Genomic DNA, 25,479 nt, shown 5'->3' on the forward strand with positions numbered 1-25,479 from the left:
TACAAGTTTTGAATTTTACTTTTACATAGAAACCAAAATTTGAAATTATAAATTTTCGACACCACAGCAAGAATATCTTTGTCATTTTTGTCTGGAGGAATGTTTAAATCGGACTTGTCACTTTTAAAATGGAGGGTCACTGAAAATTAAGTATAGTGCCCCTTTGTGAACAATAAAAATCTGAAAGGTTTCGTCATAAATTATTCCTAAATATGACTGGACAATCTTTAAATGTCATGGTGAAAAAACTATCTAAAAAAAACTTCGTCTTATTGACTTTTCAAGTATTTGACGTATTATCCCATTTCTAAATTCTTTCTTCTTTCTTTCATCAAATTTTGACATATTGTCATTTAAAATTCCGATTTTTTGAAAAATCTGATTAAAAAGTAATATTAAATAACCACATCTGTTTAAACCTTTTTTTAGTATTAAGAATCTGTCGTTTTTTGGACACTTTTGTTATTAATGAACATGTGTTCTTATATCTGATTTTATACCGTTTTCACAAAAAAATAACATCATCGATTTCAATAAGAATTGCTTGAAATTAGAAAAATACAAATGAAAATGTTTAAAAAAAAACATTAATGATAAAATTTTCTATACAGATTGCAGTTAAGAAAAAAATCGCAGTTTACCAAAAAAGATTTCAGTTTCCTGAAAAAAAGAATGCAGCTACTAAAAAAAGAATATTGAAGTTTACTTAACAAAAAATAGCAGTTTTCTTAAAAGTTTTCAGCTTGCTGAAAAAATAGCAGTTTACTGAAAAAGATTTGCTGTTTACTGAAAAAGATTTGCTGTTTACTGAAAAAATAGCAGTTTACTGAAAAAAGATTGAAGTTTACTGAAAAAAATTAAATGATTTACTGTTTACTGAAAAAGATTAAATCATTTGCAGTTTGATACAGAAAAAAATTGCAGTTTTAGATTAAAATTTAGCAATTTTAGGACACTCAAAAAAATCAAGTGTCATCAATATTTTTGAACTCTTATGCATAAAAAGTTAAATGCTTCAAATATAAAAAGAACATTTTTGCATACATTTTCATTAAATTTTATTGTTGAATAACATTTTATAATTCAACAGGTTTTTAATGGTTACATTAAAGTTTAACGAATTAGAAATAGACCTGTCAGTTGGAACTTTTACCAGCGCAAGCTATGGCCTTGTCAAGCTGTCCAAGGGATATTTATATAAATGCTTTTCTAGAATTTATCCATTAAAAATGCTTTCAATAGTATATAAATTTTAAATTATATAAATGTCAGGCACTGCTCTAGTAATGGGCAAAATCAAATTTTAAAAAAACACGCTTTTTCCCTATATGCGCCCAACAGAGACCCGTGGGTTTCCTCAAAAAAAATGTCAGCTAATTTGGTCTAGCCGTTTGGTTAGCTATAGCTAACATAATGTTGCATATATACAATTAAAGAGTTTTATTTTACTATAGAATATTAATTATCAGCGATAAATTCAGAACATTGAGAATGTTACTGAATCTCTCTGGAGGGAAACATAAATTCTAAAGGATCAACAAAGTTATAAGTTTTAAGTCCTTTTCTTCCTTGTATTAGTCCAAATATGTCAATTTTATAAAGTTTTAAGTCCTTTTCTTCTTTGTATTAGTCCAAATATGTCAATTTTATCAAGTTTTAAGTCCTTTTCTTCTTTGTATTAGTCCAAATATGTCAATTTTATCAAGTTTAATACACAAAGCTTCCTTCACATATTTATTGATTTATCCTGAATAATAAATAAAAAGAATATGTAACGATTTCTATTTATTTCTCAAGGTTAAAAAATAAATTATGTCAAAAACAGATAAACTGATTTCTTTATTAAAATGTTAATAACTTTGGATTTCAATTTATGACTGAATGGCGCATTTTACCTTACTAGGCTATCAGGGCGTTGTCAAGGTTTTAAGAAATATTAAATGAATCAATTTTATAGATTTAATCCGTTCCCTTGTTTATGTTCCGCTATTTTCTTTTACAGTTAAACCCTAAATGAGCCATAGATCGAAAGAATTTATCAAATGTCGTCTTGACAATTTTTCGATGGGTTTTATACTATTTTACGTAAATCTCAGTATTTGCGAAAATAAATAAATAGCGGGTACAGTTTTAAAGAGCTCCTTATAATCATTAAATTAAAAGACTAAATATCTGGAAACATTCCATTATGAGAAAGTGAAGAACACTACATTTGATGAATTCTTTTGATGTATGGCTTATTTATGGTTTAACTGTTTGTCCTCCGTTTTTATTTACTTAAAAAATGTGTAGTGTATGTCAATGCTTAATTGAAATGCCACAAAAGGAATATTGAATATTTTTCCATATCTAAGACAGGGTATCATGAAACCGGGTGCCAGAATCCGGGTATCGTGAATGGATTTAGTCAATTTTAAAGGGATCGAATTTTTTGTTTAAAATATTATTTCATATTATTAATCTTGTCATTATCTAATTCTTACATTAATAACTTCACAAACGTATAAAGGGAAAACTCGTGGGTTTCATTCAACGATACTCTTTTAAATTTCCGGCTCTGTGCTGTACACTGTACAACGAAAAGTTGTGTACTGCAGTCAGAACTGTTGTGTTGTGGTGGTCATAAATTAAATTGTGGGATCTAAATATCGAGATCAAACGCTACAACATTAAATAATTTCGACTTTATTTTCATAAAAATTTAAAATTTTTTATTTTTCAGACAAAATACTATCAACGAGGAGGAAGATATATTGTCCAGTTTGTCCTTAGGACAGAATAGTCAGCTCAACACGTCCTTAGGACAGGACATATTGTCCAGTTTGTCCTTTGGACACGATAGTAAACTAAACTGTACAACATCAAACATAAACAATGAAGGTAAGAGAGTGATTTATTGAGTAACTAGAAATTGATTGATTGATTGATTGATGGATTTTTTGATGGATTTTTTGATTGATTGATGGATTTATTGATGGATTGATTGATGGATTGATTGATTGATGGATTGATTGATGGATTGATTGATCGATGGATTTATTGATGGATTGATTGATGGATTGATGGATTGATTGATTGATGAATTGATTGATTGATTGATTTATTGATTAATTGAAGTTTTAATTGTACAATTATTTAGATAACGTTTGCATTGGTGGAGTAAATTATTTTTTTTATTTCTAATGCATTGGTTGTTTATTGGTTGTATTGGTTGTATTGGTTGTATTGGTTGTAATGGTTGTATTGGTTGTATTGGTTGTATTGGTTGTATTGGTTGTATTGGTTGTATTGGTTGTATTGGTTGTATTGGTTTTACTGGTTGTATTGGTTGTATTGGTTGTATTGGTTTTACTGGTTGTATTGGTTGTATTGGTTGTATTGGTTGTATTGGTTGTATTGGTTGTATTGGTTGTATTGGTTGTATTGGTTGTATTGGTTGTATTGGTTGTATTGGTTGTATTGGTTGTATTGGTTGTATTGGTTGTACTGGTTGTATTGGTTGTATTGGTTGTATTGGTTGTACTGGTTGTATTGGTTGTATTGGTTGTATTGGTTGTATTGGTTGTATTGGTTGTACTGGTTGTATTGGTTGTATTGGTTGTATTGGTTGTATTGGTTGTATGAATGTTTATCAAAAAGGGAGATGTCAATTTAGATCTTAATATCCTATTTATTTTGTTACATTGTTTTATATTCTAAATAATAAAACATAACTTATATATGTCCCTGTAGCCGGCCAAACGGCTTGACCGAATGGGCTAACATTTTTTGTGGACACTCATGGATAGCCTGGGAGTGTCTTAGGCAAACAAATTGGATTTTATTTTTTTTCCACAGGCAACGCCGGGCCCTCCAGCTAGTGTTCAAATGCTCGTTTTACAGAGACGACTGTTGAACATTGATCAAAACTCTCTTCTTGCATTTTTTGTTCCGCATTTTTTGAACTTACAACTTTCCTTGAGAAATTATGAAGTAAATTATTTAAAGACTTTTTTCCAGTCCTGAGATCGACATTAAAGATTTTATGTCGTCATTGGAGTCTTATTATTTGTGGTACAATTTACAATTCAAGTAACCATAGATAATAAAATTTAGAGTTATGTTAGATGATTGTGCAGTCCCCTGTACAAAATGCAATATGCATGTTTTGTATTTTGCATAGTGTAGAGTGTAGAGTGTAGAGTGTAGAGTGTAGAGTGTAGAGTGTAGAGTGTAGAGTGTAGAGTGTAGAGTATAGAGTGTAGAGTATAGAGTGTAGAGTGTAGAGTGTAGAGTGTAGAGTGTAGAGTGTCTGTGTAGAGTGTAAAGTGTAAAGTATAGAGTGTAGAGTATAGAGTGTAGAGTGTAGAGTGTAGAGTGTAGAGTGTAGAGTGTAGAGTGTAGAGTGTAGAATGTAGAGTGTAGAGTGATGAGTGTAGAGTGTAGAGTGTAGAAAATGAATGTGTATATATTTTTATTGAATATGTTTTCCCAATAATCCTAAACACAGAAACATTGAGAATAAATAAAAAGAAAAGAAAATACATATGAAATACTTGAAACCTTTTCAGCTTGTGTTATATAGTTGAAAACGTAGACAAAATTTTGGACAAAGGATATAATCCTTATTCTGGGAAGGGGGGTGGGGGGGGATGATGGCTTTTAAGAAATAACTAACGGTTCGATTCACAAGGACTTTAAGTATCTATTTGAAGGAACTTAACAGAATTCAGTATTTTTTTAAACAGATAAATCTTACCCAGAGAAAGGTTTATAGGGTACCGTGTGAATCGGAATCTATCTATCTAGTTTCTTTAAATATAATAATATTTCGATGAATTTCAATTATTTGTTGATATTTTTTGATTTCCAGTAGTTTTATATTTCATGAACAGAACTAAATTTCGTGGCATTTATATAATTTGAATTTTACACTCTAGTATGAGAATACTTACACGGGCAGCCATAGTACATTTGAATTTCCGTGCCGGGTCAACCTTTTCGGTCCCAGTTTGTACTGTATCGCCCGGACATTTGGTCAGACTTTAGGTTGAATTTACTTTTACTGAAGGGTCAGAGGTGCGTATTTAATATTCTTTGTTTTTTTTTAAAAGAAGTTCAAAACATGTTTGTTCGTTCTTTCTCTTAAATAAACTTGATCCCATTCCCCCTTTCCGTTCAAAATTTATAAAATTTAAGAAATATCTTTGTTTTAAAAAATCTGAGGAAAAAGTACGGCAACCCCTTTAAGAATTTTTAGTTCTAAAAATCGAAAATGTTTTGCAAGACTTATTAAATTGTTAGGAAAGAAGAGGAAGGTTGGGTGGGAATGATTACCTCCCCCCTTTCTTTTAAAAATATATGAAGTTTTAATGCTCCCCCCCCGTTTAAGATTTTTTTGTTCTAAAAAATCTAAATTAGAAGAATTTTTTGCAAGAATAGATTAAATTGTTAAGAAAGAAGGGGAAGGTTGGGTGGGAATGATTATCCCCCCCTTGCCCACAAAACCCCTTATTTGCTTAATGACCCCGATTAGTATCACTAATGATTATGATGAAGTAAGTGATTATAATAATTAGTGGAGGTCATGAGCCACCCTCCCAGTATTTATTCATAAATATTGTAGCAGTAATTATGACAATTAAACTTAAAAGTACGCTTTATTCTAGAAAAAAATATAGCTGCTGATCTATATTCTCAAAGATTTAGCGGATTTTTTCTTTTTTTTTTCTTTAAAATTAAAAATTAAAATCAAACTTGGCATACCCATGGACAATCAATTCTGAATTTGAATATTTACAATCAAAATATTCGATTTTTTATTTAGAAAATTGAAATTTCAAGCGATCGTACAACTAAAAAGTAGCGTTGTCTGATTCACAACGTTACCCTTTTCACAATTTTTATATAACGTTTATCTAGGCATTAAAATATAGTCTGGAAATTTGTGAAACTCTTCTAAATTCATTCCTTCTTTCTGCCACATAGATCCTCCACTTTTATTGTTAGACCACAATTTAAAATGATCAATTTTCGGCTAGAAAATTCAGGATATCCAGGACAATGATGTCCCTGCATAGAAAGTTCTTTTATCATATTGCTGTCGGAGATTGCATGCAGTAATCTTCAGTTATCTACCTCTCTCTCTGTAATATGACAAAGTTGAAAAAGAACAAAATATTGTTAAAATATTTAAATATTTTCTTAGAAAATTTCTCCCTGAGATATTCTTAGTATTTAATAATTCAAAATACCGAGTTCTCAGGAATTCAAAATTCGGCTTGAAACTACTCTTGAAGGCTTGGTTGACTTTTTATCTGTTGGTTTGTTTGTTACTAAATGTACATACAGTGATAACCAGAAAACAATGGAATATGAAGACGACATTACAGCAATACTTTACGTGTATTTGATGTTGTTCCAAACTAACTAGTTTTACCAGACATTTATAAAAACGCTAAATAAGTTAAATGGGTCTGTTAACACTCCCTAATTGCTGTGTTTCATGCTCATTGGACTTTCTAAAGCTATAACTTAAGTCTAAAAGTCGTTTTCCGATTTCAGAGCTTTCTGGTTCTCACTGGATAGGACATGCTTGGCAACAAAAACCTGAAATTATTGCTTGAGTCCTAGTATGCTATATGTTAAAAGTAATAATCTTTTTTTCCTGATTTTATTAACCCATTAAAATTGCATTGGGGAATTAGGTAAAACCACGGAATAATCATAGTTTGGATTTCAAGTTAAAAATCAATTAGATTGATAACAAAATGGAAAACTTTGTTTCAAGGCAAGGCTGGGTTACTAACCTAGAAAGTTATAATTCTAAGGGCCAAATTCCGGAAAAAACCTCTTGTTTATATGTTTATCTTTCGGTTTTTTAAAATTCCTTATCTTAAGTTTAAAATTAAGTCATGCTCGTTCAGTAAATTTTAATCTCCTGTTATTTACAGAACTAAACTGAAACTGAGAGAAAATGATGTTAACCTAATTTCTGGGTATACAGGGTGTCCCGTGCACATAGCTCGACAGTTGTGAGACGATTCCAATGTCGTCTTTGACCTTTGTAATAATATGCAGCTGTTATTCGTCAACATAATTTTAAAATTAACATTCTTCAATGCAATGCCGCAAATTGTATCAAAGATTAATGACGATTTTTAAGTCACCTCTAAACTGTTTTGTTGGTGTGACTACCTGATGACCAATGAAAGGATTTTTTTGCTTTTCTCTCTTTCGGTTTTTATTTTTATTATAGCACGGTCGAAGCAGGTTTATTGAAATGAACTTCAGAAAAAGACGTAATTTAAAGTAAACTTCGATTATCTAAAAATTGTCAAAACGGTCAATATTCTCACATATTTTTGTATAATCTCACATGACCATAAAGAAGGTTTCTGAACCGTCTAGTTGAAAAAATTGGCTCGAAAAAATGGCACCGTTTATTATTTTAAAGGCTGCTCCAGTTTAAACATTTTAGTTTTAAAATTCCAAAGAAAACTTGCCGAAGCGCCTTAAAAGCCTGGTTTATGACAATTGATTATTTTTAATCGCGGATTTTTGCAAGAGTAGAGAAAGAAGGAAATTGTCAGAATTCATCACTTTTCCAAATAGAAAATACAACGATATCTTTCTCATTATTGTTCAGATGAAATTAAAAGAATTTACAGTTGTATACTTCTCGAACAGAAAACTCTTTATTTGAGGGATTGTACTTGAAGAAAGGCTGATTCAGGCCCTTTCAGAGTTTTTGGAAATCATTTAGAGAACTTTTGAAGAAATCATCTTGTTAAAACTTTATTTTCTTTTTATTTCAATATTAAAATATAATTATTTGAGATACTTCTGAGATTTTCCTAGACTATACTTTAAAGGGAGTTTTCACGAAAAATGAAAGGGGGTATAGGCTTACGGCGAAAAATAAGCGATTTTTATCGCTAATAATCTTACTTCTATCTGTTGTGGGTATGATGAGGAGAAAATTGTTAAAAACGACTCATGCTGAAGAACGCAGCGTTCATACAAATTCGGAAAGTTGCAAGATTCAACTCTGATCGTAAAATAATCAATTTAATTTAAATCAAATCATTCAGATTACAAACAATACTCATCGATTATTTTTCGACGCATTCGTATATAGTTGTGTTGACTTGTAAAGTCACTATAATAAAATAATGAGATCTAAAATGGATATTTCTAACATTTATTTTAAAAAAACGAGTGTTTTGAAATATTTGCATTTAAGGCGGAGTTAAAATTGGTTGATTTAGAAATTAACAAAGGAATTATGGATGGATATTTGATGGTACTTCATGGGAGTGTTGTAGAGCTTCATGTTGGTGGAGCAGATCAACAGGAACTGGGGCAACAGGGCTTATAATTATTATTATACTTGAACCCTTTGACAAGGTTGATGGAGACTTGGAAAGTCACTAGAAAATACGCTTAGCTGTACCAGAAAAGCCCGTATTAAATTTTGATGAACGCGTAAGTAAATCTTTTTCTACTAAAAATTTAATGGAATAATTTAAAAACATGTACTATGTTATTTTCTTCGAGAAAAAAATCAGTTTTTGTTCAAAATTAATAAACATGAATAATTGTTATTTACTGTTTTCACTTACTCATAATTGAAACTTGAGTCTTGACCAATTACAAGTTAATTCACACTGAAAGCCAAATCTAACGTATACAATGTACACCCATGAGAAAAAAATGCAAATACAAAAATGGGCTTGGTTTGTAGGTTATGCAGCTCTGTGCGGATAGAGAAATATATGCAAAAAGCACATTTCCGTTTCTCCCATAGTCAGATTCAGAGATAGAGCTTTCAAAGCATCAATGAATATTCGATCATGATTTGGTAATTTATTTATTAAATGCTCCTGCTGGGGTTCATACTACTTTATACATATTCATTGTGTAATTGAGAAAATTATGATCTATTTAGGCGAATAAAAAAGAAAAATAATGATCATTTTTGCATCTCATTTAAAATTCCAAAAGATATATGCTGATCTGAACGGTGAACTGTTCTATCATGACTCATAGATAATTTAAATACGTTTTGAAAGTTCTGGCACTAATGGGAGATGCTAAATACGCTTAAACTTATTTAACCAACAAATATCAAGCTAATTTTTTATATTCTTTATTGGATTTACAAGCTAGATTTAGTTCTCAATGTGAGTTAACCAATATTTGGTAAAGTAAAAACATAAAATAATCAGATTTTTTTGTATAATTTGATAAATCCTAGAAACCTGATATTCAAGAAGTGATGAATTAATGATAATGTTATGAAAAAAAACTGTTTTCAGTTAAAAAAAATGGTTAAAAAACCGGTAGTGCACATTCTTCCATTGATTACTTTTACAGGTTGGTTTTAACACAACTATTTCTTCATCTTATTCTCACTGCTAACTAGACAGAAGGACAATATTAACACTACTTTGTGACCTAGTAGCTCCTCTTATTTTACACATTTAGATATAAAGAGGGATAATTATTCGGTTGTATTGTTATTAGAAATTTATAGTTTGACCTGCTTCAAGATTTTTTCATGTCATTGGTTTCAAATTATAGTGAATATTAAGTAATGGTTTAAGAATCTTCTCACAGAGGCCGAATTTGAGCCGCGGCTTAAATTTGAAATAAGGTTGGTCCACTTAAAATTGTATTTAATGTTTCAATTGAAACCGGTTTTTGGCGGAATTTGAGACGCGGCTCAAATTCAGTAAATTCGAACTCTGGGTCCTTTACTAAGGTAGAAATTCAAAAATTTGCGTTTTCTTCAATAGCTCTTAATAAGAGGACATATTATTAAAAGCATGTAATATTAATAGATATGAATAATGTTGGGATGGGAGGGAAGGATGAAACCAACTCAATACTTTGGGATTATTCTGCTGAAAACATAAAGGTAAATACATTTTTTTTCTTTTTAACTCTAATATCGTTACAACCAGATGATGTTCACTTTTGATTTTTAAAAATTGGGTTATTTGATCTTAATTTATAGTTTGGAAATATATTATGTCCACAACAGTTTATTGCAAAGATATAGGGATTAAAATATCAAATTCCTTTCTCTGAATATGACTTTAATCTCACACAAAAAGAGGATTATAAATTTTGCGTACTACTCCGTTTTGCCGCATTTAGTCTGTACTTGTACCGTACGACTACATGTACAACCTGCTCTAGTCGTCAGAGGTTTATCAGGGTCATTCAAATAACCTCAATAAATTAATAAATAAAAAGTGATAAATTAAAAATTTAAATATATTTAGAATGCTATGTGTAGCAGAACAAGTTTTATCTCAGTAATAGCTCAAACCAAGGCACGGTTTATTATTTTTTGTTAATTTATATAATCTTTTGTTTTAAAGGGACTGTAAGTGTAATTTCATGTGGCCTTCCATGCAAAGAAGGCCATGCAAGATTTACTACGGTACACTTGAACCCTTTGACAAGGTTGATGGAGACTTGGAAAGTCACTAGAAAATACGCTTACAGTCCCTTTAACGCAAACTTATATTTATTTATGGCATTTTATGAAATGACTAAAAAGATTTTTAAAAAGATTTCTTAAAATGTTTAAATCCCCGACAAATGAATGGTTGTTTAAACCTTCATTTGATTTCTTTAAAAATTCTCAAAAAATAAAAAAAATAAAATTTGGAAAAAGGATTTGTCGCTTTCCGATGAGAAGAAGAGGAGCCCTACCCATTCTCCGATCTATCCTCCTGCAGGCTCCAATCCTCCTGCAGGCTCCAATCCTCCTACAGCTTTCAATCCTACTCCAACCTTCACTAATCCTCGTGTAACCTCCAATCCTCCAGTTTCCTCCGCCAATAATCCAACATCCAACCCTCCACTCTCCAGAACCTTGACACCGCCTCCGATTCCACCAAGAATCCAGCCAGGTATGCAGTGAGAACCGAAAACTGTGGAATAGAGAGACGACATTAAAGCATTAATTATAAATGTATTTGATTTTGTTACAAAGCAAATAGTTTCACTTGTGACTTATACTAAATCACTCATTCAGTGAATTGGTCTGTTTACGTTACACAATTGCTGTGTCTCATATTCATTAGACTATATTTGAAGTCTTAATTTGAGTCTAAAAGTCGTCTTCCTCTTCCAGAGCTTTCAGGTTCTCACGGTAGTTTTAAAACAAAATGACAATAAAATACTTATATGAAAATATTTAAATGATAATGACAAACCTACCACATACAACCAGTAAATCATAAAAAAATATCCATAGCCTGTACATAAGCATTAGCGCTTGGCCTTTAACAAGGCGCAGTACTTGGCCTTCTTGCTTACCCTAGCCGCAGCGCTTACAAATCAGAAACTATCCTAAACCGGGTTTTCCAAAAAATATCAGCAATATAGTATTAGTAACTTTATGTAAAAGGGTTCTATACTTTAAGTCCCTTATCCTGCCCTAGCCGCAGTGCTTTCCCCTGCCAATGCCTTGTCCTATGTTTATTTAAAAATTGCTCATTTAGCGTCTTAGACGGAAAAAGAAACTGTTTAAAATTTAATGCAAACAGACAAACAACTCTTTATTACACGCATTGAACAGAAAATGGCATTTCCAAGCCCTTTAAGTTTAATATTTCCAGGTCTTTAAGTTTAATATTTCCAGGTCTTTAAGTTTAATATTTCCAGGCCTTTAAGTTAAATATTTCCAGGTCTTTAAGTTAAATATTTCCAGGTCTTTAAATTTAATATTTCCAGGTCTTTAAGTTTGATATTTCCAGGTCTTTAAGTTTAATATTTCCAGGTCTTTAAGTTTAATATTTCCAGGTCTTTAAGTTTAATATTTCCAGGCCTTTAAGTTAAATATTTCCAGGTCTTTAAGTTAAATATTTCCAGGTCTTTAAATTTAATATTTCCAGGTCTTTAAGTTTGATATTTCCAGGTCTTTAAGTTTAATATTTCCAGGTCTTTAAGTTTAATTTTCCCAAGACGACGTGACGACGTCACATTCCGAAGAATTTTTCTATTTTTATCTTTAATGACATTGTATAAATATTAAATATTTCTTATTAAAGAATATCAAAATAACCTAATTGATTAGCATCATTATCTCCTTATCTCTATTTTTACACGTTAACGATACGACACTCAAATATTTTAAGGATATCAGAAAGGCGATGGTAATGGTGTGTGGGGGGGGGGGTAACAACTAACAGTTCGTAATCTGCAGATTGTTAAATTACTGATTCACATGACTTATCAGTCCTTTCATATTGGAAAAAAATTGAAAAGATGTTAACGTTCTTCTGTCTTAAAACGATACAATTTTGTTGACTTTAAAAGTCAATATGATAAAATAAAAGAGATCTAAATGGATATTTCTAACATTTATTTAAAATATTAACAACATGAAGGACCCAGGGTAGCTCTCTGAGACTGAGTTGTGATCATCTCAAGTGTTTTCGGCTGACTGAATACCGGGAGGTGTAGAGGGGTGAGGAGCGAGGGTTTACATGTGTGGTGTACTTCATTGCGGAAATGGATCCTGTGTATACACACATCTTGCGAATAAACATCGGCATTTGAGTCGGTACAATCGTCTTCCTTATATTTCGAATTTGTTTTAACAAATTTCTTTTAATTTCAAGTCTTTTCTCCTCTCTCCATAAACCTCATAAATCTCACCTAGGGAACCATAACTGGAAAAAAAACTCAATTTTTAAGTGGAAAAACAGGAATAACGTTTATTTACTTTTGCTGAGATACGAATGGTCTTAGGGTGCTACTGTGAATCGTACTGCTTTGCTGCTGCAGTAGAAATACGCAAATCACATTTGCCGATAAACCACATTTGAAAATATCCATTTTTCAAAAAGAAAAACATGGATTTAAAATTAATACTTAATCAGATGAAGCTTTAAAGGGTGCGGTTGTGAATCCTATATTCCAATCTATGAATAGAAAGTCACCTGGAAGTACGTATACTGTCCCTTTAAGAAATATTAAACAGTTTTGTATTTTGGATAATTTTCCTGGAAAACTTACCAAATTTTTCAATCTTTTCAGAAAATTTTCCAGATTAAAAAATTAAGATTTCCAAGATTTTCTTTTATCAAGTTCTTCAGAACTTGTTTGCCACGGGTTATCTGATAATTTTTTTAATATCTACCAAGAAAGTTTAGAAAAAATTTTATCATTATCACTATCATTATTATTATTATTATACTTGAACCCTTTGACAAGGTTGATGGAGACTTGGAAAGTCACTAGAAAATACGCTTAGCTGTACCAGAAAAGCCCGTATTAAATTTTGATGAACGCGTAAGTAAATCTTTTTCTACTAAAAATTTAATGGAATAATTTAAAAACATGTACTATTATTATCATTATTATTATTATTATTATTATTATTATTATTATTATTATTATTATTATTATTATTATTATTATTATCATTATTATTATTATTATTACAGGACCTCCTCGTGTTCCTCCAATAGGTTTACATGCTTCGGTTGAACCTCTCGTCAATAATTCAGGTTTCTCAACATTTTTTTAATTTGTAAAATTTGTAAATATAATTCTTGCTTTATGATCTATTTGTAATTGTAGTTCTTTTGATATGATCTATTCTATTTTATTTATCATTTTATCTTGATCTGTTATACATATCTTAAAATTTAAAAAGAATATTTCTGCTTAAACTTAAAAAAAAAGTTTTATCGACACAGTTTTTAAAAAATCCGGCAAATTTGCATAAAAAATCCCTCAGTCACTCAAGATGATTGGAAACAAGAAACATGCTGCAGTCAATAAAAAGTCAAAACACGGGGGATATAATATATCATCAAGCTATATATTTATATTCATCTATATATATATTTTTGCAAAAGCTTTTATCAGATTTCTAAACACACCTTTTCTGTATCTGTGACAATTACGCGCTTTAAATTAGGTAAACCCAAGGAGATATTGAATAGAAGGAGGGGGCGATAGGGTTTCCGTACACTTTGCTGTGACGTTTTTGGACTGCTGAAGAACTAGATTTTTCGTAACAAATCGGCTGCCTTTATTATTGTTGTTACGCAAAACTAGTTATTCAGCAGTCCAAAAACACCTTAGCAAAGTGTACGGAAACCCTATTGCCCCCTCATTCTATTCAATATCTCCTTGGGTAAACCTATAGCCTATAGAGGACCAAATCTTTTTTCTTCAATTTTATTTTATAATTATTTCATTAATCTAAATTTGATATTTAGGAAGTGTTCCTATTCCAGCAAAATGCTCAAGCCAGCTGAGAAAGCTGATACAAACTCACAGTATTGTTGAAGAGGACAAGGTTGGTTTAATTTAAATGATATTGTTCACAAAGTTATGATTGACTCTTTTGTACCATTTTGGAGACATTAAATATAAAAACTGGATCAAAATTATTGTTTTATAGTTTCATAGTTTGAAAGTTTACTATTTAAATCCCAGACTCAACCACACTTTAAACTCCCTAGAAAGGGATTATTCATTTGGTGTACCGTTCCGTTTTACCGTCTGTAGTGTGTCCAGTGTACACTTTACAGTGTACAATGTACAGTGTACATTGTACAGTGTATACACAACTTGCTCTAGCTGCGTAAAAGTCGTGTCCGTACTTCAAATGAACCAGAGTTTTTAGACCAGAGCTTTTCGTTTTTAAATTTTCACAAATAAAATCAAGTTTTCAATTTTGCAGGATAATGATTGTTTGGATGGAGGTCGACCTATTTATCCAAACCTTCCCTACTCACCCTACTCTTCACCCTGCTCCTCACCCAGGTATATTTTATCCAAACCTTCCCTACTCACCCTACTCTTCACCCTGCTCCTCACCCAGGTATATTTTATCCAAACGTTCCCTTCTCACCCTACTCTTCGCCCTGCTCCTCACCCAGGTATATTTTATCCAAACCTTCCTTACTTACTGTCAATTACTGCTTGAAAACCAAAGCTAATAACAAGTGCTGTATAGCGCTAAATATAAATGGGAATAGAAAGCTTGAATGAGCTAGAGCGGTAAAATCTAAGCCCAAGGCGTTGCAACACTTCAAAGTCGACCCTGTCTTAGAAATTGATGAGACTGTTTATAAGCAGGCTGAATCTTTGTGTACTCTCCACCCTGGAAATCCGGTGATGAAATATAGTAATGAATAATCTAAACTTTGGTAAATAAAGGGTGTCCCAATGAAAATGAAAATTAAGTGACGACTTCGAGATCGCCTTTGTTAGGAATTAGCATTCCAAGTCTTATTTTATGTAACGACTGCTTTGTTCGGCAGCATACAATACACTTCTCTGATTTCACTACAATTTAATAGTATGTAATCAACACTTAAACAAACAACTTCTAAACTCTAGCATACGAAATATTCTGCTAATTTCAGCTTTTCTTTAATGTATTCATCTCCAAAAACGATCGTCACTTAATTTCCATATTTACCGTGACACCCTGTATCTCCCTGATAAACTAAATGATTTACAACTTGGAAACTTTGACAGTGTAATTTTGTAAAGCCATAAATGCGCGAAATGTAAATATAGCCTGTACTGTGCTTTAAACAAAGATGGAGAAAATTATTCATTTTATCTTGTTGCTGGTCGGTTAAAATACATTTTATCCATACAATTATACAACTAAAGTAGATTGTACTTTTTCTAGGATTAGCAAAATATATATTATAATGTTGTAGTAAAAAAACAAAGTACAATAATTCATAATCTTGAAAACTTTCGGTTTCCGAAACATTTTATAGGATCAAGACAAATGTATTTTAGGATTAAACGAAACGTTTTCTCTGATTAAATGAAACGTTTTCACTGACTAAACGAAACGTTTTCTCTGATTAAATGAAACGTTTTCACTGATTAAACGAAACGTTTTCACTGACTAAACGAAACGTTTTCTCTGATTAAATGAAACGTTTTCACTGATTAAACGAAACGTTTTCACTGACTAAACGAAACGTTTTCTCTGACTAAACGAAACGTTCTCACTGATTAAACGAAACGTTTACACTGACTAAACGAAACGTTGTTCTCTGACTAAACAAAACGTTTTCTAGGATAAAACGCAAACCGTTGGTTGAGACGAGAACAGTTTCTACAGAACATAATGGAGACTTTGTTCAGCTAAACCAGTACAAGCTTCAGGTAGTTTTTTTGTAAAGTACCACCACAAAAATGTTTTAAAATATTGATTTAATCCACAAAAAATGGAATAATAAGTTACCATTTTTGTCCACCAGGTGCATGGTGCTAAAGTGGCGCCGTGGTGGCGCTCGCGTACAGCCGTGGCGCACTGACATTACCGTATTTAGTTAATGATAAAGGAATTGAGTCTTTACACAAACTCTGATTATTTAATCCCAATATTTTTACAACCAAATTTAAAATAGGAATTTTGTTAGTTCAAAAAATCAAAGGTTAATCAGATTGCAAAGATATAGGGATTAGAAAACTCGAGTTTAACTAAATTCAATTTCTTTTAAAACTAGGGGGTATACATACTCCGTTAAATTAGTAAAATTCATATTTCTTAAGTCGAGTTTTACGTTTATGTGAAAGACAAAGGGAAACAAGGGTGGAGAAAGGAAGGGGGTGGGTGTATATTTGATGAATTACAGTGTAAAAGTTTACTATTTATCCAAATTATTCCGAGTCATTTGTTACTTTTCCACACTTTTTATTGATCAGCTGTCTTGAAAATTATACCCTTGAATGATGGGTTTACATCTTTAGAAAATAAGGTAGGGTTGAACCAAAACTTTGACCGAACAACATTTTTTTAAATCAAAGTTTTGAAAAAATATTTGAAAAATTTAATAAAAATGGATTATAAATTGCAATATATGAAGAAAAGTGCGCGAATCTACATGAACTTCCAGAAATAGAATCTTATTTAGGGCGCATTGACTTATATACAAAATATTGATGGTCAGGTTAGAAAATACATATAAATTCTTGCATACCCCTTCACAGGGATTGTAAACGTATAAATTCTTGCTTTCTCCTTTAAAGGGATTGTAAACGTATAAATTCTTGCTTACTCCTTTAAAGGGATTGTAAACGTATAAATTCTTGCTTTCTCCTTTAAATGGATTGTAAACGTATACATTCTTGCTTACTCCTTTAAAGGGATTGTAAACGTATACATTCTTTCTTTCTCCTTTAAAGGAATTGTAAACGTATACATTCTTGCTCACTCCTTTAAAGGGATGTAAATGTAAAAATTCTTGCTTACTCCTTTAAAGGGATTGTAAATGTATAAATTCTTGCTCACTCCTTTAAAGGGATTGTAAACGTAACCCTATCAAAGCTTGGTTGTAAATCATCGAAACAACTCTTTAAAGTGCAGTATTACTAAAACTATGTCTACGCGGTCACTCCCTTTAGTAAATTGGTCAATTAAAATGTCCACGGTGGTTCAATTATTCAAGTTCATTCTTGGTTTTCTTTTATGGACAATCCTGGTTTTTGACATGGTTGAAATGAATAAATTTTGCTTGGTTTAAAATCAAGAAGTTAACATGGGATTTATCCGCTTTTCTTTTTATAAAATAAATTCAATCAGAATATGTGTTTTAAGGCTGTGGATGTCATTAAATTATAAAAAACATTGCTATAGGGACTGTACACATATTTCATGTTACTTTACAATTAAAGATATCCGGTTCACAAAGATACCCAATTAAACCTCTGATCAAAGTAAATATGATATTATTTGAAAAAAATTCACAATTCAACCCTCTTCTTATAAAAGGTGCCTATGTGAATCGGACCTTCTACTTCATAAATAGAAAATCACTTCAAATTACGTCTATATTCTTTTTAAGTAAAAATTTAAATTTTAAAAGAAGGCTTGGAATTGATATTAACCTGAGAAATTAGAGGACAACACGAGTTTAATAAAGTTGATAAATATTTATATTGTATTTATGTATATGTATCTATTTGTACCCCTGAAATGGAATGGTAAAATCAATTTATTTTTATTCTTTTACCATCTCAGATCCTCCCGTTATAAAGCGACAATGTCTGATTCATAACAATGCCTGGTAAAAAATCCTTGTTTTTTTTTTTAAATTGAAACATTTTCCATTCTGGTTTTTCTGTATATAAGAGACCTACATATTTTGCTTGCGAAACAAAATAATATATTAAAGATCGGGTATATGCTTCTCTTTCATCTGAAGGTCACTTGAAAATAATATATTAAAGATCGGGTATATGCTTCTCTTTCATGAAAATAATATATTAAAGATCGGGTATATGCTTCTCTTTCATCTGAAGGGAACTTGAAAATAATATATTAAAGATCGGGTATATGCTTCTCTTTCATCTGAAGGTCACTTGAAAATAATATATTTAAGATCGGGTATATGCTTCTCTTTCATCTGAAGGGAACTTGAAAATAATATATTAAAGATCGGGTATATTCTTCTCTTTCATCTGAAGGGAACTTGAAAATAATATATTAAAGATCGGGTATATTCTTCTCTTTCATCTGAAGGGAACTTGAAAATAATATATTAAAGATCGGGTATATGCTTCTCTTTCATCTGAAGGGCACTTAAAAAAAATATATTAAAGATCGGGTATATGCTTCTCTTTGCTCTGAAGGTCACATGAAAATAATATATTAAAGATCGGGTATATGCTTCTCTTTCATCTGAAGGTCACATGAAAATAACCAAAAAATAATTTCTTTTAATTGATTTCTAACATTGGTAAAAAATAAATAAATTTAAATTTTAACACATTTCCAACCCCGATCCGTGAGCATGGCAGGATATTGACATAAAAATGACCAAAATACCTTCATAAAATTCCAGTGGGGTGGAGGGGTACAAATTTAGAAGAATTGGCATTTGACCCGGACCCCAAGGTCGCTTGACCCTAAATTTAGTGACCCAAAGTGTGCTTTTTTGTGTTGTTTTATTAGCATTAGGAACTACAGGTTGTCTAGATAAAAGTGTTAAATCTAAATATCCGATTACAGGGTGTAGTAGGCCAGGGGAGCTACGGAATTGTAAAGCTAGCCTACAACGAAGAGGATGATAAGAATTATGCAATGAAGATTCTGAGGTAGGTTTCTTTTGTAATTTAAGATTTTGATTTTTACATATTTGATAATTTTATTTTAATTCTAATATCAACAAATTATTTCGATTTTTTAAAGTCGATTTTTCTTTGGTGATAATAAATTTGTTTCTTTTATTAACTTTGTTCTAAATCTGTCTACCTATCTTTATATCTATCTATCTATCTATCTATCTATCTATTTATCTATCTATCTATCTATCTATCTATCTATCTATCTATCTATCTAACTATCTATCTATTCATCTATTTATCTATCTATCTATCTATCTGTCTATTTATCTATCTATCTATCTATTTATTTATCCATCTAGTAAGAAGAAGCTGAAAAAGAAAGCTGGTATATTTGGAAGAGCTGCTCCTAATAGAAAAGGCAGCGGTGGCACAAAGATAAAAACAGCTGAAAATCCTCTGGATAAGGTAATTTTTTAAAGAGACAGTAAGCGTAATTATATTTGCCCTGTTCACAAGGCACCAGGCCTTGGGCCTTAAACCTTTATCTGATCAATAATGTGGAAGATATTGTCATTTTCTAGATTTAAAAGTGTTTAATTTTGATAATTTCTATACGCCCTTCTGCAGTAGATATGCGCAAGTTACTTTTGTAGATAACCCAAAATTGAAAATAATTAGCATTTAAATAAATACATTGATATCTAATTCATACTTCATCAGACATTGCTTTTTAGGGTACATTTGAAAGTTATGCATTGTCATCTTTGCATGAAGGGTTACATGAAATTACGCATACAGCCCCTTTCACCGCTACAAAAACAGAGTTTTGACTAAATTTGCGTCAAATATTTTCAGTTAAAATCAAACTCTTGTCCTTTTATCTAATATTTAATACTAGTATCTGGTGTTTTCCCGCGTATTTCGACTGAAAATTATTTCAAATATGAGTCTGGATCTATTATGTACTTCAGATTGTATTGTATCTTATTAATGGAAAACTTGTTAATCTTGTTTTGAATAAAATATTCATACCGTCACATTGCACGCTAATACGTTTAGTGTCTCCCTTTGCCTCCGATCCCCAAGATGGCGTCACAAAACATTTTTGATGCATCATGTTTACCTCGGGGCTGCCGAACCATACATTATTTAAAGGGACTGTACGTGTAATTCCAAGTGACCCGCGATGCAAAAATGACAATGCCCGGTACCCTTGAAACCTTTGTCTTACAAGTATGAATTAGATTTAATTTATTTTGTAAACTAATTATTTCCAATTGATTATTTCTCTACATGTTTCTGCTGCAGGAAGAAAGTGTAGGAATAATTAGATTTAAACACTTTTACACTTTTCATGGGTATCGTTGTGAATTGGACATTGCCATTTTTCATAGAGGGTCACTTGAAATTACGCTTACTGTCTCTTTAATTTTAAATTCATCCACAAACAACATTGACCCTGAGTGGTAAGACAAAACGGGTGTGGATCGGAAGTTCTGTGAGTAAGTGTGATGTCTTCTGTGTGTCGGAGTAAAAACCTGTTTTTCTTTCTACCCTCAACCTACAGTGCGTGACGTCATGAATAGGGAATATTACCCAAGAGGGGGGAAACCAATTTTTCTCAGGAATAATTGAGAGAAAACATTATCAATTTGAACACACACAAAGAGCTATAAATGTTAAGAGAGAATGATAAAAACATATTGTGAATAAGTTAGAAGTTTTGAATTGTATTTTTGATATTTCGAACATTTACAGAGAAAAATTATATGTTAAAATTGGCTCTTTTTGTAAGAATTGAGGAAAACCACTACCATAAATATTACAAAAGTAAATTAAGCGAGAGAATATTTCATATGCACATATTATTATTGTAATATTATAAAGCAATATTTATTGTGAAAACTAAAGATAAAAAGATAAAAATAATTTAAAGGACTAAATTGATATCTAAATTTAAAAATTTAAACATCTAAAATTAAATTTTTTTTTTAATATTTCTTTAAATTAACAAAAAAAGAATAAAAATAAACTTCCATACAAAATATGAAATAAAAAAAAAATATTGAATGAAAATATGAATATTTATTATGATTTTATTATAAAGCTTAAACTGAAATATTATTTATATTAATATACACTAATGCGGAGCTAATCCTCTTCACTCAGATAAGTGTCTATTTAAAATAACGGAAGAAAGGATTACTGAATACTGTCATAAATTGTACAATTATACAATTGATATACAAGTGATCAGAGCAGAGATAAGAGAGTACAGAGATCTATTCAAGGGTAGAATATGCGATATTTTCCACAACTTAACAGGTTCCATTTTGTACAATTGAAGTACACGACCAATAAATATCAGGGATATTTAAGTATCCTTTGGATACAAAATATAAAACCTTCAAAAAAAGACTGAATTCATAACTTTTTTATTTTGTATTAAAAGTTAAGTATGTCTTTGAAAAATGTAAATTTCAACCCCTAAGTGACGGTTAGATGGCAGTCAAAAACCTTCTGTGAATCGGTGTGTGAGAGCCAACGAGGGTATAGTGCATAGAGTGATGATGTACGCTAATCCTTTACTAATTGTATAAATCAGGAATTATATCGAGAGCGTACTGCATATTTGATTAGTATAAGAAGATTATGGCCTAACCTATAGTATATCATTATAAGTAAACATTTGTAAGTGGACAGTACAGCTAACTGAGCACACAGGTAGAGAACTATCATTCCCCCTGGTGAGAGATTTTAAGCAGTTTGTGTATATCTAGTCTGTGGGAGTGGAGTATGTACGCTAGATTATGAATTAAAAGCATTGTAGACACATATTTGTCTATCGTACATTTTACTCCAGCTGTACTGACGGGGTCAGAGATTTATTTAGATACAGGGTGAAACTAAAGAATAAAACTAAAAAACGACCCAAAACTCTTTGAATATGAAGATTTAAAATAATAAATTCCGCACAGTTGCCTCTGAAGTTTTATCCTATGTCGGTAACCATGTCGCTAAAATTATTATGCACTAGCTTGGGAACTCGGCTTTACCTGGAAACTGAACTTTCCTATAAGATAGCTATAAGTAATATGCACAAGATTGGGAACTCGTCTTTACCTGGAAACTGAACTTTCCTATAAGATACCTATAACTAGTATGCACAAGATTGGGAACTCGGCTTTACCTGGAAACTGAACTTTCCTATAGGATAGCTATAAGTAGTATGCACAAGATTGGGAACTGGGCTTTACCTGGAAACTGAACTTTCCTATAAGATAGCTATAACTAGCATGCACAAGATTGGGAACTCGGCTTTGCTTGGAGACTAACTTTCTCTACAAAAGTCAACTCACTCAGAATCTTTTAATCAAACTTTCCTTGGTTCTACTGAGTTCCTCAATCAAAATTTGGGTCAAATTGGAGTTCATGAGTTTTGATCAGAAATACATACATACATACATACATACATACTGCAGAGAAAAAAAGACTTATATTTAAGTTTTAAGACCGGGTCAAATTTGTAGTGTCGCAACGCCTTGGCTTTAATGTTTTGTGTAGCCCCGCATTTTATATCACAAACGCAGTTGTTTCTAGCTTCCTAAACTTCATTACTTTACAGGGTATAAGAGTGTGGGAACATTAAGCCTACACAAGACATGGTGTTATGGTTTTATCTAGGTATCGTGTATTAGGAGATTGCAACAATTATGATTTTGTCTAGGTATCGTGTATTAGGAGATTGCAACAATTATGGTTTTATCTAGTTATCGTGTATTAGGAGATTGCAGCAATTATGATTTTGTCTAGGTATCTTGTATTAGGAGATTGCAACAATTATGGTTTTATTTAGGTATCGTGTATTAGGAGATTGCAACAATTATGATTTTGTCTAGGTGTATCGTGAGATTGCAACAATTATGATTTTATCTAGGTATCGTGTATTAGGAGATTGCAACAATTATGGTTTTATCTAGGTATCGTGTATTAGGAGATTGCAACAATTATGATTTTGTCTAGGTGTATCGTGAGATTGCAACAATTATGATTTTGTCTAGGTGTATCGTGAGATTGCAACAATTATGATTTTATCTAGGTGTATCGTGAGATTGCAACAATTATGATTTTGTCTAGGTGTATCGTGAGATTGCAACAATTATGATTTTGTCCAGGTGTATCCTGAGATTGCAACAATTATGATTTTGTGTAGGTGTATCGTGAGATTGCAACAATTATGATTATGTCTAGGTGTATCGTGAGATTGCAACAATTATGATTATGTCCAGGTGTATCGTGAGATTGCAACAATTATGATTTTGTCTAGTTGTATCGTGAGATTGCTACAATTATGATTATGTCTAGGTGTATCGTGAGATTGCAACAATTATGATTATGTCTAGGTGTATCGTGAGATTGCAAAAATTATGATTTTGTCTAGATGTATCGTGAGATTGCAACAATTATGATTTTGTCTAGGTGTATCGTGAGATTACAAAAATTATGATTTTGTCTAGATGTATCGTGAGATTGCAACAATTATGATTTTGTCTAGGTGTATCGTGAGATTGCAACAATTATGATTATGTCTAGGTGTATCGTGAGATTACAAAAATTATGATTTTGTCTAGGTGTATCGTGAGATTGCAATCATGAAGAAACTAGATCATCCTAATGTTGTAAAGCTGGTGGAGGTTCTGGACGATCCTGAAGACGATCAACTGTATATGGGTAATCTAAATTTCTATCTATCTAGCTATCTTTCTATCTATATCCATCTTTCTATATATATATATAGCTATTTTTCTATATAGCTATCTAGCTACTGTGGTAGGTGATTTTATCAATATAATAAATACAACTTTTGATTTTAATTTTCGGTATATATCAAGCTTTAAAACAGCATGGATACACAAAAAAACATGGAAAAAAAGAAGTTGTCAATTAAAAAAGCTTCTTTTTAACTACTTGTACTAGTAATGCGAAAAAAAAGTTTCTTAACAATTAAAATTTAAATAAAAAGTCTATATCTACCTATCTATTTATCTATCTATCTATCTATCTATCTATCTATCTATCTATCTATCTAGCTAGCTAGCTAGCTAGCTATCTATCTATTTATCTATCTATCTATCTATCTATCTATCTATCTATCTATCTATCTAGCTATCTAGCTATCTAGCTATCTATCTATCTATCTATCTATCTATCTATCTATCTAGTATTTGAGATGCTGGAGCGAGGTGAAGTGCTTGAAGTTCCAACTGCTGAACCTCTAGGAGAACAAGGAGCATGGTCTAGCTTTAGAGATGTTCTTCTTGGTCTAGAATATCGTGAGTATCTTAAACCCTGGAGGCTGGCATCGTTTTTTCAAAGGACGAAATTTTTGAGAACGAATAAAATTTTTCAGAAAAAAACTAACGATTTTACTGAACGATCGTTTAGTGACAAAACTATAGCAAACCTGATGGAAATTGAACGAGAATTTTTAGAACGAATGAAAAAAATGTTCAATTCACCATAATAACATTCAAGCTTTCTCTGATCAATATACGTCGACAAGACATCGTCGTTCTTTAGAGAGAAATATACGGCCAACCAGATTTTAGAGAGAAATATATCTCCAACCAGATTTTAGAGAGAAATATACGGCCAACCAGATTTTAGAGAGAAATATATGGCCAACCAGATTTTAGAATGAAATATATCGCCAACCAGATTTTAGAGAGAAATGTATGGCCAACCAGATTTTAGAGAGAAATATATCGCCGACCAGATTTTAGAGAGAAATATACGGCCGACCAGATTTTAGAGAGAAATATATGGCCAACCAGATTTTAGAGAGAAATTTATCACCAACCAGATAATATATCGCCAACCAGATTTTAGAGAGAAATATATCGCCAACCAGATTTTAGAGAGAAATATATCGCCAACCAGATTTTAGAGAGAAATATATCGCCAACCAGATTTCAGAGAGAAATATATCGCCAAACAGATTTTAGAGAGAAATATATCGCCAACCAGATTTTAAGGAGAAATATATCTCCAACCAGATTTTAGAGAGAAATATATCGCCAACCTGATTTTAGAGAGAAACATATCGCCAACCAGATTTTCTGTAAACATACTGAAAAAGACATTTTAGTTTTCTTTCTGATTTAAAGGTTGCAAGCTCTCAAGCAAACTTTGCCAATTACTTTTTTAAAAACAAGTGCTTTATAGTGCTAAAATGTACATGTAAAGGGCTACAGAAAAGCATAAGTGAGTTAGTGTCGAAAAATCAAAGCCCAAGGCGTTGCGAAACTTCAAAGTCGACCCTGTCTTAAAAATTGATAACACTTTTTATAAGCAGGCTAAATATATGTGGATTCTCACAATTTTGTTATGTTTCTGCAGCAAAACTAAGAATTTTTCATT

The 25,479-nt window shown here is 31.4% G+C and overlaps 1 protein-coding gene across 1 annotated transcript in view; it reads left to right on the plus strand.

Moving 5' to 3' along the window:
- Window positions 1-24,392, plus strand: part of LOC111715518 (calcium/calmodulin-dependent protein kinase kinase 1) — a gene marked incomplete at both ends in the record, with an annotated part of 40,772 nt that extends 16,380 nt beyond the window's left edge. Inside the window, 13 exon segments of the mRNA XM_023490852.1 lie at window positions 2,723-2,880; window positions 9,825-9,901; window positions 10,272-10,322; window positions 10,670-10,907; window positions 13,452-13,514; window positions 14,235-14,314; window positions 14,702-14,784; window positions 16,068-16,155; window positions 16,908-16,943; window positions 19,004-19,089; window positions 19,419-19,524; window positions 23,691-23,790; window positions 24,282-24,392. Coding sequence (XP_023346620.1) covers window positions 2,723-2,880; window positions 9,825-9,901; window positions 10,272-10,322; window positions 10,670-10,907; window positions 13,452-13,514; window positions 14,235-14,314; window positions 14,702-14,784; window positions 16,068-16,155; window positions 16,908-16,943; window positions 19,004-19,089; window positions 19,419-19,524; window positions 23,691-23,790; window positions 24,282-24,392 — 1,277 coding nt within the window.
- Window positions 24,393-25,479: the final 1,087 nt, after the last annotated feature.

The sequence above is a fragment of the Eurytemora carolleeae genome, unplaced genomic scaffold (assembly GCF_000591075.1).
Source record: "Eurytemora carolleeae unplaced genomic scaffold, Eaff_2.0 scaffold1807, whole genome shotgun sequence".
Lineage (NCBI taxonomy): Eukaryota > Metazoa > Arthropoda > Copepoda > Calanoida > Temoridae > Eurytemora > Eurytemora carolleeae.